Source organism: Cynocephalus volans, chromosome 10 (genome assembly GCF_027409185.1).
Source record: "Cynocephalus volans isolate mCynVol1 chromosome 10, mCynVol1.pri, whole genome shotgun sequence".
Lineage (NCBI taxonomy): Eukaryota > Metazoa > Chordata > Mammalia > Dermoptera > Cynocephalidae > Cynocephalus > Cynocephalus volans.
The window spans coordinates 51,603,448-51,625,940 of record NC_084469.1 but is presented as its reverse complement, the minus strand read 5'-3'; the positions used below and the strand labels follow the sequence as shown (position 1 = coordinate 51,625,940).

Below are 22,493 nucleotides of genomic sequence, written 5' to 3'. Positions count from 1 at the left end.
CGATGGCGCAGTCGGCCAATCGGCATGGGCCTCGGTGACGCCAGGGAGGGGCGGAGCCTATCATGGGCTAGGGGCGGAAGGAGAGGGCGGGCCCGGCGCCTCTGAGTTGGGGGCGGGACCTCCCTAGCCCGGGTCGGGGGGCGAGGATGGGGTGGGAGATGGGGGCAGGACTGATTCCTAGCCCCCACGCACCCAAGTCTGGAAAGCTAACTTTTCCCAGAGCTGGACGGGGAGGGGCAAGCTACCCATAGCCCCACCACAGGTCGCGGGGACCGGAGCTAGGAGGCGCTTGGCCCTTTAAGGAGAGGAGCCGTCTTGGCTGGCCTGCATCCGGTGCCCACCGCAGGGGAAGGGGAGAGAAATAGGATGTCGGGCTTCTCTTCCCAGAGTGGCCCCAGCCTCACCCCAGTCCAGGGGAAGGTGTGCTGCAGAGCATTCCCAGCCCATTACATATGGGGGGAAGACCTAGGCCTCCAGGTGAGCAGGAGGGCCTGGCCTCAGGTCTGTCTCCAGCGACCCTGGGCAAGGTACAGGGAGGTAAGAGTGCAGGTGGGGAGGGACTGTGGTTTCCTTGTTTCAGCAGCCACCTCTCCTTAGGACGACAGAATGCCAAAGACCTGGAGGTGCCTGAGAGGACAACATGCCCATACAACTTCATAGACAAACTGACAGTCTTCTGGGGACGTGTGTGCCTCTTTGAATGACTTTAGGTAGATGGCTTCCTCTCCATGAGCCTCAGTCTCTCCATCTGTTACATGGGACTGTAATAGGACTGACCCCAGATGGTCTTTGTGAGGACTGTTGGGGTGGTATACAGGTCGCCGGAACACAGCAAAAGTTCAGTAAATGGTGGCTGTCACAAATAATTTGCAGAGGGAAAAGGATGGATTCCTCAAGCACCCAGGCATTTACGGATGGGTATGTTCATTCAGGTAGTCAATGCAGTAACCAAGTATCTGTTGAGGGTCTGTGTGCCAGCCCCTCTTCAGGAGCAATTCAGACTTGGTTTCTCCTCCCCAGCCAGTAGTCAAGTACTAGTACTACCATTTAGTTTACATACAAGAAGCTGAAGCCTCAGAGAAGCAAAATGACTTGTCCAAGATCACCAGGTAAAGTTGCTTGAGTGAGGTTGCCCCACTATGCCCTTCCTGACTCACAGGTCAAGGCTTAAGTTGGAGCTCCAGGGGCATCCTAATAGAGATGGGCCACCTGCCTGGCCTGGATCCTCAACCAGCAGGGCTGGCTGGGGATGGGGGCCACAAATAAGAGCCCACTGTCCTGGTACAGGCTGTTGGGAGCAGCTGAGGTCTGTACAGTATCGATTCTGTCACCACATCCGGGGGCTGGGGCTGGGGAAGGAAGTCTGAGGCTGGAGTGAAAACCCAAACCACCACCTGGGGAAGCTGCATAGAGCCCAGAGGGATGAGGGGAGAGAGAGCGAGGCCACTTGGAGCCCATAGCCGGGGTCCTGTTAGTGTCACCTAACAGCCATCTGCTCACCTCCACCCTTTTCCCAGATGAGCAGATGCCCATCGCAGTGAATGCTAACACACCCCAAGCTATAATCCAGGAGGTGGGAATTAGCATCATGCCCATTTTACAGAGGACACCAAGGCCCAGAGGTGCTGGGACTGGCCGAGGGACACCTCGCTGGTAGGTGGTGGAGGCCTCGTAGCAAACAGAAGGAAATGGGACTGGATACAAATTCCAATGACCTGCTAGAGACTGTGAGCCAACCACTCCTCCACCTCATCCTCTGTAACACGTGGACGATAAAGGTCTCCAGTTTTTAAGGTTGTGGGGACCAGGGAAATAACATGTAAAGGGATGAGCCCAGGATCTGGCTCCAGGTAAGTGCACAGTAAACGTTGACCACTGAGAAGGGAAGGGAGGACCCATCAAGGCGCCAGCTATGAGGGCTCTGAGGGCTCGGGCACCTGCATCTCCTCCTTGGGACCCTCCCAGCATGGCAGAGCCTGCAGCCAGTCGTTGAGAGCTTGCAGGTGTCGGGCTTCCCCTTCCTGCTCTGCATGTGCCCAGGCATGGGGCAGGGAGGAAGAGGGGTTTAAATCCTCCAGGCACTAGACCTTTGGACTCACCACCACCCATAACACGTCCCCCCGTGGGCAGGGAGTCTTCAGCTGAACTGTCACATCACAGCATGTGCCCATGGGGAGAGAGCACTTAGGGACAGAAAGGAAGGGCACAAGGAGATTCGGTCTTATGCCATTTCCGCCCCTCCACCCATACTCCACCCAAACTCTGGGCCCCTTTCTGACCCCCCTTGCCCTACCACAAAACCCCAACTTATCATATCCCCTTTCTCCAAACTCCACCCAACCCAGGCAGAGTCTGTTACTCCTCCCCCAAAGTCCCCAGTCCCCTCAACAAATGGCACCCATCTTATTCCAAAGGGTTTATTGAGACAAGTTTTCACATACAAGATTGGGGCAGAGAGGATTGGGCTCATAAACAGGAACCTGGAAGGGGGACCAAGGGCTCAGGGTGGAACCCAAACAGAGTGAAATAAATAGAGGAAAAGAGTGGAGGGCCAGCAGACTGACAGACTATCACACAGTGATAACGTGGACAGGGATGGGGCTCCATTAAAATCCCATTTATTTATACAGATATACAGGGAGTTATGGGGGGCCCAGGGGACCCCACTCCACCCTCCACACCCAAGGGAGGGGGGAGAGAAGACCATCTCTCCCTATGGGTTACCCTGTGGGAGGCTAGGAGGGTTGCCCTTGGAGAAATATTGAGGGAGGATGGGGAGTCACCCTCCCTCAGGTAGTTCTTGGCTTAGGAGGCATTGGTTAGTGTCTGGAAAGCAGGGTACAGGGGACTGGAAAGAAAGGTGGGCCAGGCCCTGTGCTCCCAGTGAGGACGGCCTGGGGTCCAGCTGGCTCCAAGGCCCCTGGCAGACCCAGGGAAAGAAGCATTTGGGGATTCCTCCCAGCACGGCTCCCACCCAGGTCTGGGAGGATGGAGAGGAGGGGAAAACCTGGCACCTTCTGGCATCTTGGAAAAACTGACCCTCAGGGAAACCTGGCCCTGGCTGTGCTACCATCAAGAACACAGCTCTGAGACCAGAAATAGTTGACAAGGCATGGGAGAAAACCCTCAGAGTCCATCCTCAAGGGTGGATGTTTGGGGGAGGGGATACCTGGGGAAAGGGCCATTAGCACCACCAGGCTCCATGGCAGGTGGGAAGAGACTTGAGCCTCTGGAGTGAGGCTGGGAGTCACCTGTGGGAGACAGAAGGGAGGAGAAACTGGACCACAACCTCTAGGGCCCTCTCTAGGTCTCAAGTCCCTCTCCTGCATGCTCAAGGGCTACCCAGCGACTGGATAGTGGGACTTGGCACAACCTGGAACTGCCAAGCAAAAGGTGTGTATGAGGGCCCACGAGAGGTGAGGATGCAGGGGGTTTCTATCCTCCTAGCCAGAGCACAAATGGCCCCTGGCCCTCACCTCAGCCCCACCTGCCCAGCCCTACTCCCCAGCCAGCGTGTCGGCCAGGTGGGCATCATACGAAGACCTTGGCCAGGGCATCAGCGCCAGCACTGGCAATGAGGGCCTTGCTGGGGTGACAGGCTACAGCGTGGATGGCCTCTTCATGCTTCTTTCGGTGGGCTGTGATCTCCTGCACACACGTCTTGTTGTCCAGGCTCCAGAGACGCAAGGAGCAGTCATGGCCTGCACAGGGATGGGAGCAAAAGGGACTGTCACCAAGCTCCTCTCTCATACCCAGCTCTGGAACCCCTCACCTGGCTTCATCCAGATGCCCTGGGGTCAGGTGGGAGCTCAAACCCTTACCCCCCAATCCCTCTGCCCAGTCACCTCCTGATGTCCAATGGAGAACTTTTCTGTCCTATCCTGTCAACCGTCTATCTAGCCACCAAGTATTTATGGACTACCTAGTGTGTACCAGGCCCTGGGAGTGCAGTGAACAAAACAGGCCAACCTCCCTCCCCTATCCACACTGCAGTATGGGAGAGACAGTAAACAAGAAAACAGAAGAAAGCGACACCATGTGATCGGTGTGAGGACAGAATGGCCCAAGGAGGAAATGAGGGGAAGGACCCTCCAGACAGCAGGGCCAGCCAGGGCAGGAGCTCCTGCTGCTTTGAGGACTGACAGAGGCAGGTATGGCTGTAGGAGCAGGAGCGAAGAAGAGGAAGGAGGAGGTGAGAGAGCTGACTGGGCAGGGCTGCGGGGCCATGGTGAGGACCCCAGCTTTGCTCCGAGGGTGATGGCCTGATCTATGCCTTAGGAGGATCAGGCTGGCTGTGGTGGAGACCAGATGGAGGCCAGTGGCATGAAGGCTCAGCTCTCCACTGTCCTAACAACTCCCAGATTGAGCCTTTTCTGTGGGGACCCGAGCCCAGTGCTAATACTTCTCTGCACCATGCTTGATTCACGTACCAGTCACTCATCCATCCTCCTAGGAGACAGCTGCTACTGTCACAGGGCAGGTGGAGGATGAGGTCCAGGGCCAGACCACTCCCCCATGACCACTTCCTGATGACCACTCCTCAATGACCATATGGTGAGGAGGCAGAGCCCAGCTGTGACCCACTACAAGCCCATCCACACCCTGCACTACCATCACTTGCACCTCTGTGCCCTCATACGCACACACAAACACGCTCTTGCACTCATTCACTTGCCACCACTGACAAGGGTCTGATGGGGGCCTAATGCTGAGCAACAGAGAAGAGGGGAGCTCCAGGCCCTTCTCCACCCGCCCAAGTCCCTCCCTATCTCTTCCAGGCATAGCCCCACAGTTGCTGGGCCTCAGTGCCCTTACCCAGAGAAAGCAGCATGGGACCAAACGCTCAAAATCCCTGTGGGGATTCAGTTGGATAGAGCTGGACTTCAAGTCCTGCAACACACTAAACTGTGACCAAGGTACGAAACTTCTCTGAGCCTCAGGTCACACATGAAAGTACCAACTGAATAGAGTTATTGAGAAGATTAAACAAGAAGATTGAGCTAAGTGCCTCCTGTGGGCTCTGAGCACACAGTGCTATGCTGTTACCATTGTCACCGACCACCATTCTTCCTGCCACTGACAGGCTCCCCCATCTCCCAGCCTCAGGAAGGCCCTGGAGCACTCGCCCAGGGCCAGTGCCCAGGTCTTCTTTTCTTTTCCCCAACCCTGGTGGACCCAGCCTGCTGCACCCCTGCTGGGGAAGAAATAGCCAAGAGGGTCCCAACTTACTTCCTGACATCAGGAATACACCATTGGGGTCCACGGCTAGACAGGTGACAGCATCCAGGTGGGCAACCATGGAGTGAACAGATTTACCTGAAGGGAGAGAAAGTGAGTGGCAGGTTCCCTTCCCACTCTGTGTCTTGCCTGGGAAGGTGAAGGGCTGGAGGGGATGCTCAGAGAGTCTCCAGTGTGGACCAGAATCTCTGTTGTCTAAGTCTGCTCCAACCCCACCCCCTTACCTGTCCGATTGTCCAGGAAGCGGATGCCCCTGTCGTCATGGGCAGTGATGGTGAGGGGCTGGTTTGGATGACACACCACCTGGTTGATCTGGGTTGGGCCTATAAGGAAAAGAGGGGGAGAGGGAAGGATGTCGAGCAGAAAATCAGGGAGACAAGGACAGAGGCAAAAGAGGAGCACTGATGACCCCACCCCCTCGAGCCTCTGCCTAGATATCCAAGTGGGCTGGGCACACAGGCCACTCGCTTCCCTGGGCCATACTGCTGCTTCTGCAAAATGGGCATGTGGGTCCTGTGTTCGGGGTGAGGAAGCAGTGATAACATACATGAGAACGTTCCATCCACTCTACCAAGTGAACCCAATGGGGCGTCCATGACACACTGCCCACCCCCACCCCCCGAGAGCCTGGAGCTGTGTGCATGGGCAGGGGCTGGGCCCCTCCACTGGACCTTACTTCCTTCCTGTTCAAAGCCCCTGAAAGTGCAGGGAACTCATCTTGAGCTGACTGGCAACTGGGTCACAAAAGCCACACAAAGAACTGAGGCCTTGGAAGCATTCAGACCCCAGTCCCACTGACCTGGCTCAGCTGCAGGCTTGGGGGCCCCCTTACCACTGCCTCCCCGGGACTCCAGGGTGAGGAGGGCACTGCCAGCCTCCAGGTCAAACAGGACAGTGTCACCAGAGCGGAAGGAGGCCACGATGTGGGCAGGCTCGGTGCTGGTAAAGGCCACTGAGGTGGGAATCCCATGTTCTGAGGGCAGAGGGAGGAGAAGGCTGCCTAAGGGACCTGCACTGAGCACTGTCCTGGGGGAGGGAAACTGCAAGTCGGGAAGCCAGACCCTCATCGGGAGCCACCCCAATGGCCTTCGGCTTTATACCACTCCCAGGTGAGGTGCCAAGGTTCCCCCACTCACCACTGGCTGTGGGGAAGGTACAGAGGCAGGTCGGGCTGCTGCTGCTGGGGTCCCAGATGCGGACGGTGCCATCAGCAGAGCAGGAGACCAGGCGCTGGGAGGTGGAATTGAAGGCCAGGCCCCACACGGCATCCCCATGGCCCTCCAGGACATGGCTTAGCACGCTGGGGTCTAGAGCCATCGCAGGAGGAAAGAGGCTGTTTCAGGGTAGCCAGCCCCACCCAAGGCAGCCCAGGAGCTCCAGCCCAGCCAAGACCCAAGTGGCGGGGCTCAAGCCATCTGTCCATCCAGCATCACTCTCAGAACCCTGGTTCTCATGAGCTACCCACCACTGCAACCTGTGCCTGGCAGCTGCTCACACTCTCACCTATACCTCTTCTGGAAAGATTCTAGAGCACTGAAGCCACCCTAGGAGCTCCAGAGAGCAAGAATTTTCCCTCTGTTCCCTGATGTCTCCCCAGGGCCCAGAAATTGGGCACTCAATGCATAAAATTTAGGACTCAGTTAAGACAAGAAGGAACACTGGTGGTTCTGGTCCCTGCAGGTGGGCACCCAGCCTCTGTTCACTGAAGTTGGCCCCACCCTTGGCCTGTGCAGTCCTTTCTGCCTATGCCCAAGTGCACAAACCTTGCCCAGTCTCTCCAAAGCCCCGCCACTGCCTCCTTGGCCACTAGAGTCCACACAGGTGGTTCTAGCCTGAGCCCCGCTGACACCCAAAGTGTGCTCGCTCGCTTAGCTAGGACTGACCCTGGACCTTTTGCAGGGTGAGACTGTTCTCAGGAAAATGGTACATGTTCCTTGAGAGGAGATACAGACCTCTGAATTCTACCATGACAAAATGTAGCACAAGGGCACATGCATGATCAAAAAAGGCATCAGAGAGCAGAGGGATGGACAGTGAACAGAAGCGACAGTCTGGTCACTCTCCACTAAACTTTTAAAGGTGCCCCAAAGATAAAGCCCCAAATCCCTATAACCTGGCCCAGCTAACTCCACCTTCTCTACTTTCTCCTCAAGCTTTCCCTCCACTCAACCACGTAAGGACTCTGGCTGATCCCTGATCACAGAGCGCTGCCAGGGCCAGCCCCGCCTCTGTCTGCCAAGCAGCCAGTTCATGCTATTCTCAGAGTCAGCTCAACCACCATCTCCCACCCTCACTCCTGCCTCATCTCGCCTATCCCGCAGCCACAAGCTGAGTCATACTGCTCCGCAGCTAACCAGACTGGGAGCCCCTTCACGAACACTCCCGGTGCCTGCACTGTCGTACAAGGTAGACAATGTGTGAGTATGGAGGGAATGATGAGGCCCCAGGGGACAGGGGTAAGGAAGAAGAAGTGAGGGGAGCTGTCCTCACCGTAACCATCATAGGGGTCCATGTTGAGGTCCGGAATCTTCCAACTGTGGATGCAGGAATCTGCACCACCACTGTAACAGTATTCGCTGTTGTTACCCATGGCAACTGCCAACACAGGGCCTCTGAAGGATACAAAGGTGGATGAAGGGGGATAAGAAAGGACATTCAAAACTTTCCCCAGCTACAGGACACTGAAATTCTCTACTAGCATTTTCCAAGGATAGCCAAAAGGAAGTCAGCATCTGGTGCACCACCCACGCTGCCTGTCTCCTGCCTTCTCCCATCCCCCACCTTTGTTTCCTCCACTAAAGGGCTGCATGCACGTACAGAGGTTAGAGATATACAGGACAGGACAGGCACAGGGACTCAGAGGCCTCCTGCTGCCCTCTCTCCTGCCATTGGCCTCCTGGGGTGGCAGAAAGTTGGTCAGGGGTCTGACTACCTTTGGAGGTGAGGTTTCTAGCAGGCTCAAGGGCACCTCCGTACCTGTGAGCCCGGAAGGCGTGGATGGGTTCTACATCTAGCGCAGCATTCCTGTGGAGAGACAGAGGAGCCACATGTCACGGAGACCCCTGTCACTCCCTGTCCCCTGGGCCCAGATGCCCCTGCACCCTGCTCAGGGATTGTTGCCCTCACTTCTTGGCTGTAACCGCCTTCTGCAGGTTCCAAAGCTTGAGCGTGCCATCCTCAGAGGCAGTGAGCAAAGCCGACTGGCTGTGGTGGAAAGCCAAGGAGCGGATGCCGTCGTAGTGTGAGCGGAGGGTGAACTTGGGGTTCCATGTCTTCTTGAAAGCATCTTTGCTGTCAGACAGCTGGGGTGGAGGGGAGCTGCCTCAGTGACTTCTCGTCCATCCTGGCAGTCATGCAGACACTGACACCTAGGACTTCAGGACCCCTCCCTTCCCCCCACACCCACCCTCCAAAGAATGCCCTTGTAGACTGGGCTCCAGCCCGGGATGCTCTCCCCTTCCTCTCTGCAGTGCAGAGTCCTCTCACTCACTCCATAAGTTCCTGAAACGTGCTAGGTTCTGGGGAGGCAAAGATGAGCGTGAACCCTTCAAGTTTCGCATGTCAGAGAGGGATCAAGGGAGACAATCAGATCATCACACAAGTGCACAGGATTATGAACTACGAGCAATGCTATGAATTAAAAATACATGAGGAGGAGATACCAGGCAGCCTGATCACCTCTGTGGGGGTCAATAAGGCTTTCCGGAGGAAGTAACAAGTGGGCAGGACTTAACCAGATAAGGGGAGGGGGACTAGAGAAGGAAACTGCATGTGCAATAGCCTCAGGCAGGAGGCAGCAAGGCCTGAGAGCCAGTATAGCTTGGATGCAGAAAGCAAAGGGGAGAGTGGCAGGAGATAAGGCCTGAAAGGTCAGCAGGAACCAGAATGGTGAGCCACATTCAAGAATCTGCATTTCATCCTAAGAGCCTAAGAGAACTGGGGAGCCCTGAAGGGATTTAGAGCAGGGGAACGACATGAGGCTCAGATTAGGGGAAGGTAAGAGACGCTGCAGGGAGAAATTTTAAGCAGTCATTAAGTTTTAGAAAGACGATGATATTTAGACCGGACACTTGACTGTGGAGATGGAGACGAGTACACAAGTGGGGGAGGTTTGGGAGGAGAATCAACAGGCCTCTGTGGGCAAATCCCAGAGACACCACACACGTCCTGATGGAAGGTGGTGCTGCTCACCAAGTGGGGGACCTGAGGAGGGCCAGGTGTGGGGAAGGCAACAAGCAGACTGTCAGGCAGGCTTCTTCAGTGCCCTGCCCCAAGATGGAGTTCACATTTTCAAACCCCTTCATCTGGGTTCAATCCGCCCCAAGGTCCCTGCCTCAGCCATCACTTGTGCCACAGTTTTTCTGAGCTGAAGGAGCTGCTGCCCTGTGGTCACCACCACCCCCAACTCCCCGAGAGGGGGTGACATCTCAGGGTGAGCAGAGAAGCCCTACAGCACACTCCACTGCTCAAAACCTCCGCTGTCTCACTTCCTAGCATTCTACAGCGGTGCCCCAACTTTGCTGGGATCACCAACCGAGAGCCTGTTCTGCCACAGGGAAATGCACACACACACCCATTTCAAAGGTCCCTAGGTGGCCAGAGGCTTGTGCATGGATCTCAGGCTCAGAACACTGGCCACAAGTGGACCCTTCATTCCAGCCTGACTCTGCCATTCAACTAGATTAGCCTGATTTTTTTGTTTGTTTTTTTTTGGCTTGACGCCCTCTTACTGCATCCCAATGCACCAGGGGCAGGAGGAACCACAGAGGGGAGGAGCCTAGCACTGTGATTAAGACACAGACTCCAGAGTCTTCCAGGCTCTGCACCTCAGTGACTATGGTCACGTCCCTCCCCTTTATTAAGGGGTGAGCAAGAGAAGCCACCTCCTAGGACTACTGAATGAGCCCATACCGTCCTCACATGTAAGGGACCGGGCACAGACCCAGCACACAGTCAGGGCGTGGCAAGGGCTGACATCATGTGTGAGGCCCAATGTGGGCCACCCCGAGAACTTACATCACAGCTGAGGTCGTTGTCGTTGGTGACGGTGAGATCTGCCAAGTCCCCCAGGCTCACCTCCCCGCCCCCGATAGTGTCCATGATGAAAACGTCTGAGGAGAAGCCAAAGGAACCTGGTAGGGGGAGGGGAGGTAGAGGCAGAGAGGGCCAGGGAGAGAGAGAAAGACAGAGAAAGGAAGAGAGAGATCAGAAGCAAGAAAAGAGAGACAGGGAAAGGACAAGATCAAGAACCAGAGCTGGAAAGGAAGAGACAGAGACAGACAGACAGGGCAGGACAGACAAAAAGAGGGAGACAGAGACAGACAGACAAACTTTTGGGACAAGGGAGGCTGCAGAATGGAGGCTGAGCCTCGACCCTGAGGACAAAGAAGCCCTAGGCTTAGCTCTGCAGCCTCCCTCTGTTGTGGGCCCCGAGGGACTGGAGCCAGGGAAGGGGGTGGAAGGCTCTTACCTTCATGTGGCCGGGGCTGGGGTGTGCCAGGAGGTGGGCCAGTCACTTTGGGGGGCAGCCCATCCACATCCCGAAGGTCTGCCAGAATTCCCTGGAGTTTGACCCGACGGCCTTCTGCAGAGACGAGGCACGGGGTAGGAGTCGCCCACCAGTTTCAACCCAGCCTCATGCAGGATGCCTTCTCCACCACCCGAGGCCTTATTGAAACTGCTGGGGGCTGTGAAGCTCTGGCACCGGGTGGGGGATGGGCAGAGGAGAGAGGCTGACTGGGACCCTCCATGGGGCAGTGGGCAAGTCACAGCCCTTGCCTGGGCCTCGGTCCCCAGCTATCCATCCCATGTGATCTCCAAAGGCTCGCCTAGCTGTGAGCCACAGGACAGGGAGGAAGACACAGCCCTGCCCCACCTGCCTCTCCCCCACTGGGTCCTCATCCTGTTCCCTCCTTGGGGTTTGCCAGAAGCAGGAAGTCCTGCTTTAGGAAGAGCTGAACCTGCCAGCAGCTGTCCCCACCAGGCAAGGGGTGAGGAGTCTGAACACGTGGCTTGGGCCTCCTGCTCTCCCTGGCCACTCTTTTCTCAGGAAGTATATCCGTCCGGTGGAGAGACCTTGGGGCAGGAAGCAACTGCCTGCGGCTGTGAGTGGAAGGGGCAGGACCCAGGGTCTGCCCCACCATCCTAGGTGAGAAAGGCAAGTAGAGGCTGGCCAGAAAATCTTCAACTCACCCAACTCATGGGGGTTCCCATCTCCAGTACAACGCCGAGGGTCTGGAGACCCTTCCCCATCCTCTCCTGAGCCCAGGAAATCAAATTCATTGATGGCATCCTCTGAGTCGTCCTCCTCATCCTCATCTTCCATTTCAGGCACCAGGGCCTTGGATGGGAGCTGCAGCATAGAGAAAAACAGACAGGTCAGGGGGCTCTTGTCCAGAGACTAAGCCCACCCCAGTCTGCAGAAATAGGTAGGCCAGGGTTCTCGGCCTTTTGCCTGTCCCTGCTCAGACCTGGCATCCTGCCTCCACCACCAGCTGGCTGCCCTGGAGGGCCACATTCTGCTGTTGTGCTCCCCCTGCTAGGGGCCTTCAGCAGCTGCTTGTCACTGGGGCAGGATGGGCTGAGCCCCCTCAGCCTGGCTTTGAAGGCCGCCTTCCCAGCCCTCCTCTACCTCCAGCTGTAAGGCCCTCAGCCCCCCTCACACTCACACAGTCTCTCTTCCTGGCTTTTGCTGAGGCTATTCCTGTTCCCCCCCAAACCCACCCCACATGGTATCTCTCATGAAGAAAAGTCAGATAATACAACAATCGGGGGAACAGAAGATATACATTTGTGTTTATGTGTGAGAGGGTATGGAGATGCACAATTAAAGTGAGGAAGAACGGACCCCAGCATTTTAACCACTGTGTAATAGTAACAATAATAATAATAATAATAATTTAAAAACACTCATCAAACACCACACCAGCTGCTGTGTTTACCCAAGAACAAATAACACTCACTGAATGAGCACTGAATAAGCTTCACACATGGCTTCCCTTAACACCCTACAACCCTGTGAACAGCTACTGTGATTATATTATTATTCTATATTATAGATGAAGAAACTGAGGCCAAGCAGAGTGAAGCCGCTTGCCCCAGGTCACCAAGTCAAGCTATGCCCACGCCCTGGGCAACCTTGGCAGACTGTAAACTTCTCCAGCAAATGGCTGACCCCCTCCCACAGGGTCAGCCCCCCAAGCTGGATCTACAGGATGTGAACTTGGACGCAGTACCTGTCAGACATCTGTTAGGGGCCAGCCTCTGGCTTGCATGCGGGGACCCTGGGGATGGGACATGGAGAAGACCTGTGGTCAAGGTTTAAACAGCATACCCAGAGGCAACAACTGGGGTCGGGACTCTATAGAAGTGTGAAACCATCACAGGCGCTCTGAAGGGTGCATGGGAGAGGAGCCCTGTCCAATCCTGTTCTGCTGACACTGCTTAGGGCTGTGAGAGCTGCCCCACCACCAGGTACTACTAACACCAATAACTAACACCTACTGGGTACTTAGGGGGACCAGCCACTATGCAGCTCAGGGCTTTCTCATTTTAATTTTAATTTAAAATCAGCTCATTTTAATTAAATCCTCAATAACCCAGAGACAGGAACTATCAGCTACATTTTATGGGTTAGGAAACTGAAGCTAAGATAAAGAGAAGCACATGGCCAAAGTCACACTGCCAGGCCAGTGGCCAATCGGGGAGTCACAGGCAGGTCTTCTGGGTCATGGTCCAGTTTCATCACTAAGCCTCACTGAAGGTCTGCTGTGTGGAGACAGAGGGCCTGGGGAGGCAGAAACCCCCACACAAAGAGCCAGCTCTCAGGGTACATGGGACAAATGCAGTGAAAGATGCAAAGGCTTAGGGCCGGCCCGTGGCTCACTCGGGAGAGTGTGATGCTGATAACACCAAGGCCACAGGTTTGGATCCTGTATAGGAATGGCCGGTTAGCTCACTTGGGAGAGCGTGGTGCTGACAACACGAAGTCAAGGGTTAAGATCCCCTTACCGGTCATCTTTATATAGGAAAAAAAAAAAGATGCAAAGGCTTAAGGGAATATTAAAAAGTCAGTGATAATTTCTGATGGAAGGAGCAGAGAGGAGTGGGAACGATTTCCCAGAGGCAGCAACATATAAGGTAAGACTTGAAAGAAGAGTAAAATTCCCAAGAAGGGGCAGGAGGGATCAGGTATTCTGGACCAGCGGACCAATATTTGAGACATCCTGCTGTTCCTTTAACCTCCCCTGTAGCACTATGGCTCTGTGTGTTCCATTCCACTCAGTGTGTTCACCAAGGGCCTCACCTGGCTGGGACCCTGTGCCAAGCCACACTGGGGACAAGTGGAGATGGAGGGGAGGCCAAAGCTGACCTGGTTACTCACAAGGAGGGTTCAGAGTGGTCAGGGTCAGGAAGGGGGAGCCCAGGTGCTATAGGAGTCCAAAGGAGGCCCCCGACCCTGTGGAGGGAAGGGGAACAGAGGGCAAGTCAGGGAAGGCTTTCTGGAGGAGGGGCTGAATCTGAAGGAGGAAGGGACAGGGGTTCCAGACAGAGGGCCTGCCAGTGGGAAGGCTGGGATTCAGGGAAAACCTTCAGGCTGTCTCCCACAGGCCCCTCCTTTACAGGCACATGTCCCTGTCTCCAACATGGAACATCTTTTTGCACATGACTGTATACAAGGATGCCGCCGGCCACATCTGCTCCACACCGGGGACTGGACCTATGTGCCTCCATGTCCCTGCTGCCAGCATACACCTTGGCCCAAGAAGACCCAAACTGATGTTCACTGGATAGATGAGACCAAGACCATGCCACACCTAAGGATGGTATCTTGGGATGGCAGAAGCACAGTGGCTCTGTCTGTTAAGGACTGGCAGGAAAATGTGTAGGTTGTGCTGTAAGCCAGATCTCAAAGCCAAGCTGAGGAGCTCTGGATTCTACCCCACAGGCAATGTCCCTGGGCCTGGGTCCAGACGCCAACAGCAGACTGGACACCCACATCCTCTGGTGCCCCCAATACTCTCCCAGGCCAAACCCTGGGCCCAGCCACATGCATTCAATTTGCAAACATGTACTGAGAACCTGTGTTCTACACCCTTTTTAAGGTATGAGGACAGAGCAACGAAAAGACCCATAAAGTCCCTGCCTGGTGGACCTCACAAGCTACTGGAGGAGACAGAAAGCAATGGTCACACCAAAAACTTTTAACTATGACTATGGTCAGGCTAACCCAAGGAAACAAGAACTGTGAGCACTTGGCACAGTTGCTGAACTAGTCTGCAGAGTTCAGGGAAGGCCTCTCAGGAACATCTGAGCCAAAGAAGGGGAGGATGGAAAGAGATATAGGATTGCAGGTGGAGAACAGGGGGAGCACAGATGAAGGCCCTAACAGCAAAGACCCAGGAACCTCTGTAGTTTACTGAGGCAAGGGCCTGACTGCAAAAGACAACTGGACTCTGGGGAGGTAGGGGATGGGGCCACACCTGGACCAGGCCATAAGGAGCAGAGGGAGCTCACCTTCACACGCTGCTTCTTGTGCTGCACGCTATCGAGCTCGTCATCCTCATCACTGTCTTCATCTTCACAGTTCTGCAGGAAGGGGATCTGCTCCAGCACCGAGCCACCCAAGCGCTCTTTGCCATCTTTGCCTGCTGCATTCCTGCCCACGACAGGGGGGCAGAGGGGGCATTAGGCCTGCCAGGTGATAAAACCCAGATGGGAAGTCACACTGGCTTGGTGGCCAGAACCTGGATCCAGTTAAGCTCTTAAGCCCCAAGTCGCCTTGCCTCCAACTACATACAGGAGGACCCTGACCCCAGCCTTGGCCCAATGGAGGCTCCTTCCCACTCGAGCCGTCATTCAGAACAAGACTGGGCCCCTTCTCCTCACTGAGCTCCAAACTGATTCAGAGGACTTAACCCCAACCCTGACCACTTGTCTCTCACATGTGTTGAGTCACAAGGAAAGCCAAGCAAGGAAGTGCCACTGACTACAGCCCAGTCAGACCATAAGCACAGTCAGGCAGGACCAGCAGGAAAGAGGAACAGGCCACTCTACAAGTACCTGGACACCTCCAGCCAGCCGGGCCATGGACAAGCAGGGGCACTGGAGACCCGTGCTCCTGAGGAGCCTGTACTCTCCCAAGGACAGATGGCACTCCTACTTCTACCTCCTGCCTCCAGCTTGATGACAAGTTTTAGGAGAAGAGGTGTTTGCCAAACCTGACTCTGCAGCAGAAAGCAGGGTGGAACTCAAAGTTCAGATAAATGCAAACATCCTCTTTTGTGCCATCTGGCTGATGCTCCAGAGAGCTCTTGTCAACTGCCCAGGTATACAGTTACTACTCAGGAGGACGATCGTTGCAAATTTGCCCCCTCTCGCCTCCAGGCTGCCAAACCCAGCACTCACTTCTCTGTCCTCCTCTTGCACACCCTCCCAGAACACTCCCTGCGCTCCCTGCTGGGACACCATTCTCCTCACAGGGTTTCCTCCCACAACACTGGCTGTGCCAGCTCAGCATCCTTCTGCTCCTACCTCCAGCCCCTAACCTGGGGAGAGGCCCCAGGGCTCAGTCCCAGAATCTCTTCTTGGAGCCATCTACGCTTGCTCCCTCAGTGACTGCAGATGTCCTGTGACTTTCAGGAAACACCTATGTGCTGGTGAATAAAGCTAAGTTTAGGAGCCAAATGCCCCTGAGCTCCAGACTGGCAACTCAGCAGCTCCACATGAGGGGAACAGGCACCTCAAACTTAACATGACCTCAACAGACCCCCTAATGTCCTACTCCTAGTCTTCCCCATCTCAAGAGATGCTGCTCCCAGTTGCTTGGATCAAACCCTGGAGTCACCCATATTCCCTTCCCTCTCCTCTCACATCCAATCCTATAAATAGTGTCAACTCTACCCTGAAAACCTATTGAGACTCTGACCACTTCTTGCCCCTACTGCTAACGTCCATCGGCTTATACATGGACATCGTAGTAATCTCCTAACCAGTCTCCCTGCTTGCACCTGGCCCTCCTGCAGCCTCTCCTTCTCAAAGCAGACCTACTATGGCAGACTGTCATGCCCCTGCTCAAAACTACAGGCTTCCTACAACCCTGAGAGTAGAATCCAAACTCACGGTCACGGCCCTGTGTGATCCAACTCCTGAGATGTCAACCTCATCACAGACCACAACCCCCGTGCTCGCTCCTGCAGCCTCACTGGCCTTCTGCTGCTTCCTGCTCATGCCAGGTCTCTCCTACCTGGGAATTTCTGCATTCACTGTTCCCGCTGCCTACAACATTCTCCTTCCAGCTGATCATGTAGCTTAGCCTCCACTTCATGCAGTTCTCTGCCCAAATGGCACCTCCACAAAGAGGTCCTCCCTGCCCAGCCCATCCAAAGTAACACTATTTCATCATTACCGTTCACCACTCTTTCTCATTACCTTTCATGTTCTTCATAGCACTCAGCATCACCTAACATGACATTATTTATTCTCGTGAATAATAATTACTGATGAAAAATGAACGAATAAGAGCTCCCCAAGGGCAGCAATCACAAGTTTCGTTCCTTGCTGGGTCCTGCTTTCAGTAAGTGCTACATGTTGCTGAGGAGTGCAAAGGCCTGAGCCTCAGAGAGGGGTGGAGCTGGAGATAAGGCCCTGGGAGAATGTGGAAGGGGACCCAGGACAGAATCCGGGGTTCCCAGTAATGAAGGGACAGAGGGTTATGGAACAAACAAGCTCATAATATATTCCAAGAGGAAAGGAGCCACCAGAGCACAAGGATTTATTGATTTTCTGACAGTGGTCTTCATCAGGAGGGAGGAGGAACAGAGGGAGGCACCTGCCAGGCCCAAGAGCTCACCTCTTGATCTGCTCCTCAATCTGCTTCACCAGCAGCGACTCACCGCCACTGAGCCCCCCAGGGCCCACTGTGGCCCTGGGGCCCCCTTCACTAGTCTCCACGGCCCCATTGAGCTCCAGGGAGCGGCCCAGCAGGGAACGCACGCGCTTGGACCGCATGTCAAGGATGGTGTCCGTATAGCCCACCTCTTCCAAGTACCTGCAGGGGGGCAGAGCCAGTGTGGGTCAGATGTCCCCTGGGCTTCTTCATAAACTGCAGGGGCCAGTGCAAACTTGGCCTTATGAGGGGCCACTTGTGAGTGTCCAGCAAAATTTTACATATGCACATCCCTGATGCAGCAGTTTCACTTTTGAGACTATTTCTAATGGAAGCCCTAGAACACATGCACAGTGCTATCGCACAGGATGTTTCCAAGACATATGGGAGAGCCAAAGCACAGGGACCGATCCCAATGTCCAATGAAGGGAACTGTGTCAGCAAATTACTGATAGGAACGCTAGGCAGAAAATAAATATGGCAGAGTGCTAAGGAAAGATGGCCACGATAAATAACATCATGAAAATAGTAAGTTATCATTCCACACAATTCGGGATTTTTTGTTAAAAGAAAAAAAAAGAGAGAGAGAGTGTTAATGTGTGTATAAGTTTGTACCCCACACAGACATACAATTGTATTATGTCCCTCAAGAGGCCTAGAAATATATATATAAAACTTAACCTCTGGAGAATGGGATTAGGGATATAAGAGAAACTTTTACGACTTGCTCTACTTACTTCTACAAATAAGCATTTATTACTTCTGCAATTTGAAAAATGGAAGCCAGGATTGGCTTAAAAGTTAAAAAAAAAAAAAAAAAAAGAACAAAAATCAGTTAGGAGTATCTGTGGCTTCAAAAGATAGAAGGCAACAGTCCCTTGCTGGTCAGGAAGGGACTTGGCCAGGAAGCCTTTCCTGTTCATTCATCCCTTTAGAGCCTGGACCCTGCCTCTTGCACCTTAGGCTGCACGTGCCTTCATTCGCTTGTTCCACCTCTTTAATGCCTGTGTGTGTCTGAGGCTCCCATCTCCTCACCAAAGAGAGGCTGGGAAGCAGGGTGGTTAAGAAGTTCGGCTCTGGGGGCAGATTGCCAGAGATCCCATCTCAGACCTTCCCTGTGTTCACCATGTGACCTTATTTCAACAGATCACCTCTGCGCCTGTTTTACCTGTGAAAATGAGGGGAATGCTAGTAGTTGTATCACACAGGGACTTAATGCAAGGAATCAGCATGTGGAAAATGTTCAGCACAGTGCCAGGCACATAACAGGTACTTGGTAAGTGTGGCCTGTCATTGCCATCATCATCATCATTATTATTAAGTGTATTATTATTATCATAAGTGTGGCCTGGCATCACTATTATCATCATCATCATCATCCATCATCATCATCATCATTTTGGGGTTATTGTATTGTTTGTGCACATTTTTAGTAATTGCACTTCCAAATATTTATCTTGAGGAAATCAAGGATATGCACAAATACCTTCCTGATGTTTGTCACATTGTCTATAATACAAAAAAATTAAAAACCTCAACAAAGTACAGAAGAGGAGATTGGCTATACAGAGTTATGGTTATCCATATGACAATTACACAGTTCCTAAAATGATGCATCATACTAATTTATATGGAAAGATGTTCACAACCTTTAGCAAAAGCAGTGAATTACAAAACAATGAAACAGCGAAAGGGGAATCCCAGCTTTTATAAAATACATGCACACACACAAACAGCCATGGAAGAAACAGACAGTACATATGCCAAAATGCTCATGGAGGTATAAAATTCCTTGGGTGGTGGAATTATGAGTGATTTTTAGTTTTTCTTTGTGCGCCCCTATATTTTCCAAGTTTTCTAAGCTCCACAAATCTCTTCAGTAATAAAAAAAAGTAATTTAACGTTATCCTTTAAAAAAACGCCACAGGGTTGTCAGGCCAGTTAGCTCAGTTGGTTAGACTGTGGTGCTGATAATACAAAGATCCAGGGTTTGATCTCTGTACCAGCCAGCCGCAAAAAAAACAAAAACAACAACAAAAAAAAAACCAAGAAAAAAAGCCACAGAGGTATTCAGGGTCACATTCCAAGAGTGGGAGTCCCTACATCTACCTCTTGCAACTAGTCTTGCATCCCTCTCCCCAGGCGGGGCTCCACTCATGGGGTACCAGGTCACTCCAGCTGTGGCCAGCCAGGAGCCTGATATTTCAGTGTCCCCAGTGGGGACAGGAAGGACTGTGGAGTCTTTGGGCTTATCTCCTGAGCCAAAATTCTGTATGCCTCTGCCCCCCTCCCCCTCCCCTGCACACTCACTGTCGGAGAAGCTGCCGCCCCTCCTTCCACACCAGCGGGCTGTTCTCCAGAGTGACTGATTCCACAGGGCCATTGGAGACTGGTGGGTGGAGATAAAGAAGGAGGCTGTCTTAGTCAGAGCACTATCACTTACCTGTCACCTCCTCCATCTTCCTCACCCCTCAGGCCCAAACTGGTCATTGTCACAGGTCCTGGAGGGTCACTTCCTGAGTGTTTGAAATCTCCCTTCTCTTCTCAGTGATCCTTCCTCCTTGAAATGCTCCTTATGTCTAGTCTCTTGACTAGTGTTTCCCCAAACCATCCCCCAGATAAAATAAGAATTTTATCTTAAAACTCAGAGCTAGTTGCTATTTTCCCACACAGAAAGCTGGCATGGTTCTAAGACAATGGACAAACTGGGCTCAAGGTGGCTCTACCATTTCCCAGCTGTGTGGCCTTGAGCCTCAGTTTCCTCTTCTGAGAAATGAGGTGAATAATAACAGCATCTGCCTCTTGGGATTGATGTAAGGATTAAATTAGATAATTTGTTTAGTATTTTATTCATCGGGTATTTACTGGGTATCTACCTTGTACCTGGCTCAAGACCTGAGCTACATCAGTAAACAAGACCCCTGCGCTTTTGGAGCTTACATTCTAGTCAGAGGAGTCTGACAACAGATAATGATAGTCACCATTAGCCTAGCATGTAAGGCCTTTACACTTCACCTCGGCCAAGCTTCCACCATTACCCAGCCCACCTATCACGTCTGTCCACCACCCTACCCGATTTGTTCCAGTCACACTGCCTAACTCCTTGCCCCTAACGTCACACTCTTCCCTAACCTGGAATATCTTCCTTCCAGGGAACAGATTTCTCTTTCAAAGAGCTTAGACTATAAGAGACCAGAGGGCAGGGACCATATCTATCTTGCTCTCTGCTGCGTCCCTTATCTATGACACAATGCCAGCACCTCACAAATAAACAAAACTTTTTTTTGGATGAATGATTAGATGAATGATTAAATGACAACCCAGTTCAAACACTGCCTCTTCGGTAAAGTCTTCACCAGCTTTCCTACGCTTTCCACAGCACTCTATAAATAGCCTCAGCTCCCACTCCTCACAGAAGGATGCAATGAGCTGTCTGTGTGTCTCTATTTCACAGAGAGATGGCAGGCAGAATTGGCCCCAGGACCCAGCACAGCACCTGGCCTATGGAGAGGGGTACTAAGAATTAAATCCCACCCCTCCTCAGCCCCCAGCAAAGTAAGGATGAGATGCCCCATCTTCTCACTACTCTAGCACACTCAGCTTCAGTGGGAGGAATGTGCAAGTGGGGAGGATCAGAGGGTGGGTACCTTGTTCTGACAGATCTGGTTTCTTCTCCCCCTGGTTCAGGTCTGTCCCAAACTTCAGTTTATGATATTTGGCCCTAAAAGAGCAAAGGATTAATGAATAAGAGATGTGGGAGAGTAGACAAGGCTAAATCACCTCAGGAATCCCAAATCTTAGGGCCTCCCCCTAATCCACTCTCTTACCTCAGAAGCTGAATTGCCCCCCACCCCCCTTGCCTAGTGGAAGAGGTCCCATAGATCGCCTTCTGGTGCCACTCCTTGGAGTCAGGCAGACTGGGTTGCTATCCCAGCCCTAGGAGTCCTTGAAGAAGTCATTCACCCTCTTGAAGCCCCAGTTTCTTATCAGAAACAGGGCTAATAGTACCCATCAGGCTACTGAGAGGGATAAATGACATAACAAATACACAGCATTTGGCACACTGAGGACCACCATCATCGTGATTATTATTATGGCTGTCTATCCTGAATCATACCTGCTGTCTTGTTTCATCCCCCTCCTGACTCTCGTGTTTGAGACTGATTTCTCAGAAGGCAGGGGCAGGTGCAGGAGGGCTCACCTTTCCTGCTTCAGTGCATATTCTAACATCTTGATCCGCCGCACCAGGTCTGTCTTTAGATTCTCTTGCCCTTTCCTTTCTCCCTGGAGGAAGGCCACCTGGGCCTAGAGGGGAGAGGAAGAAGCGAAAGGAAGACAGCAGGGCTCAGGCTGATGGTGTGTCCCTCTCTCACTCACTCGGCTACAGCTCCAGCCCCTATCCCCACAATGATGTGGCAACCACTTCCTAAGGCGCAAAGACCCCGAGCCAGGGTTTAATGGAGAACCAAGAGGACATGCTAGATTTGTTTCCAGGGTTCCCTGCCATATCACCCACGATGAAAGAGCTGAAGAGTTCTTAACCCCTGAAATTAAAATGGGGCCAGCCTGGGCCTAACTCAGTCACTGCCTTTTGGACAGTAGTTGGGTCAGGAATAAAGGTGGAGAGGGGGGTAGGTAGGCATTAACAGCCCTGGACTCTCCCTTCCTCTGCCTAAGGCAGGTGCTGTCCCTTAGATTGCTGGTGGAGGTGGTGTCTTACTATTCCTGCCAGAGCATCTGTCTCCGGGAGGCGTAGGAAGCTACTTCTGGAGTTTAGGGACAAGAGTGGGTGGCTTGGCTCAGCTCCCGCTCCAATACAAAAGCTTTAACTACCCAACCTCCACCATGGGGACGAACCATCCCACTAACGTCTGCCCAGGGTGCGAGGGAGATGTGCCACAGACATGACCCAGGGCTCCTGCCAAGCACTTCACACCGTCTGTTGGCTTGGGCTGCCCCAATCTGCTCCAGTCTGTCAACAGGTCATTTGGAGACACTGGGCCAACAGCCTTCGAGGCAGGATCCTGGCCCCTGAACATGTTTCAGAAGGCCTTCTGCCAAAGCCCTGAGCGCAGGGCTCATCCCTGGCTTCTCCCCAAGTGTTCCGTTGTCCCAGCCCAGGACAGCCTAAGCTCCAGACCCTGCTTGGCCTCTTACTTACTGCATGATCATAGGTAGGTCATCAACCTTCTCTGACCCTCCATTTGCCCCTCTAAGAATGCCTTCCCCTCGGGTGTAAAGTTCTCAGTCCAAGGCTTAGCACAGAATAAGGGCTAATCAATGCCAGCTCCTACCCCTGTTATCATTTTTATTCCCCCTGTACATTCTTTCACAACTTGGAAATGGATCTCTCTGAAACCCAAGACCA

At 53.2% G+C, this 22,493-nt stretch overlaps 1 protein-coding gene across 3 annotated transcripts in view; it reads right to left on the bottom strand.

Annotated features, from left to right (window-relative positions):
* Positions 1-2,403: 2,403 nt before the first annotated feature.
* Positions 2,404-22,493, bottom strand: part of STRN4 (striatin 4) — a 27,092-nt gene continuing 7,002 nt past the window's right edge. Inside the window, exons 2-18 of one of the 3 annotated variants that reach the window (XR_010024654.1) lie at positions 21,327-21,430; positions 20,773-20,846; positions 19,436-19,514; positions 17,090-17,287; positions 14,755-14,896; positions 11,431-11,590; positions 10,709-10,822; positions 10,255-10,370; positions 8,365-8,540; positions 8,215-8,262; positions 7,729-7,850; positions 6,375-6,545; positions 6,038-6,211; positions 5,463-5,561; positions 5,230-5,316; positions 3,477-3,701; positions 2,404-3,251 (exon numbers count right to left, since the gene is read on the bottom strand). Coding sequence is in view for 2 of the 3 variants with exons in the window: in XM_063112093.1 (XP_062968163.1) it covers positions 3,532-3,701; positions 5,230-5,316; positions 5,463-5,561; positions 6,038-6,211; positions 6,375-6,545; positions 7,729-7,850; positions 8,215-8,262; positions 8,365-8,540; positions 10,255-10,370; positions 10,709-10,822; positions 11,431-11,590; positions 14,755-14,896; positions 17,090-17,287; positions 19,436-19,514; positions 20,773-20,846; positions 21,327-21,430 (2,034 nt within the window). In the remaining variant the exon portion in view is untranslated. Of the gene's footprint in view, positions 3,702-5,229; positions 5,317-5,462; positions 5,562-6,037; positions 6,212-6,374; positions 6,546-7,728; positions 7,851-8,214; positions 8,263-8,364; positions 8,541-10,254; positions 10,371-10,708; positions 10,823-11,430; positions 11,591-14,754; positions 14,897-17,089; positions 17,288-19,435; positions 19,515-20,772; positions 20,847-21,326; positions 21,431-22,493 lie in introns of all 3 variants that reach the window. The other 2 variants (XM_063112093.1, XM_063112094.1) reach the window with 2 other exon arrangements.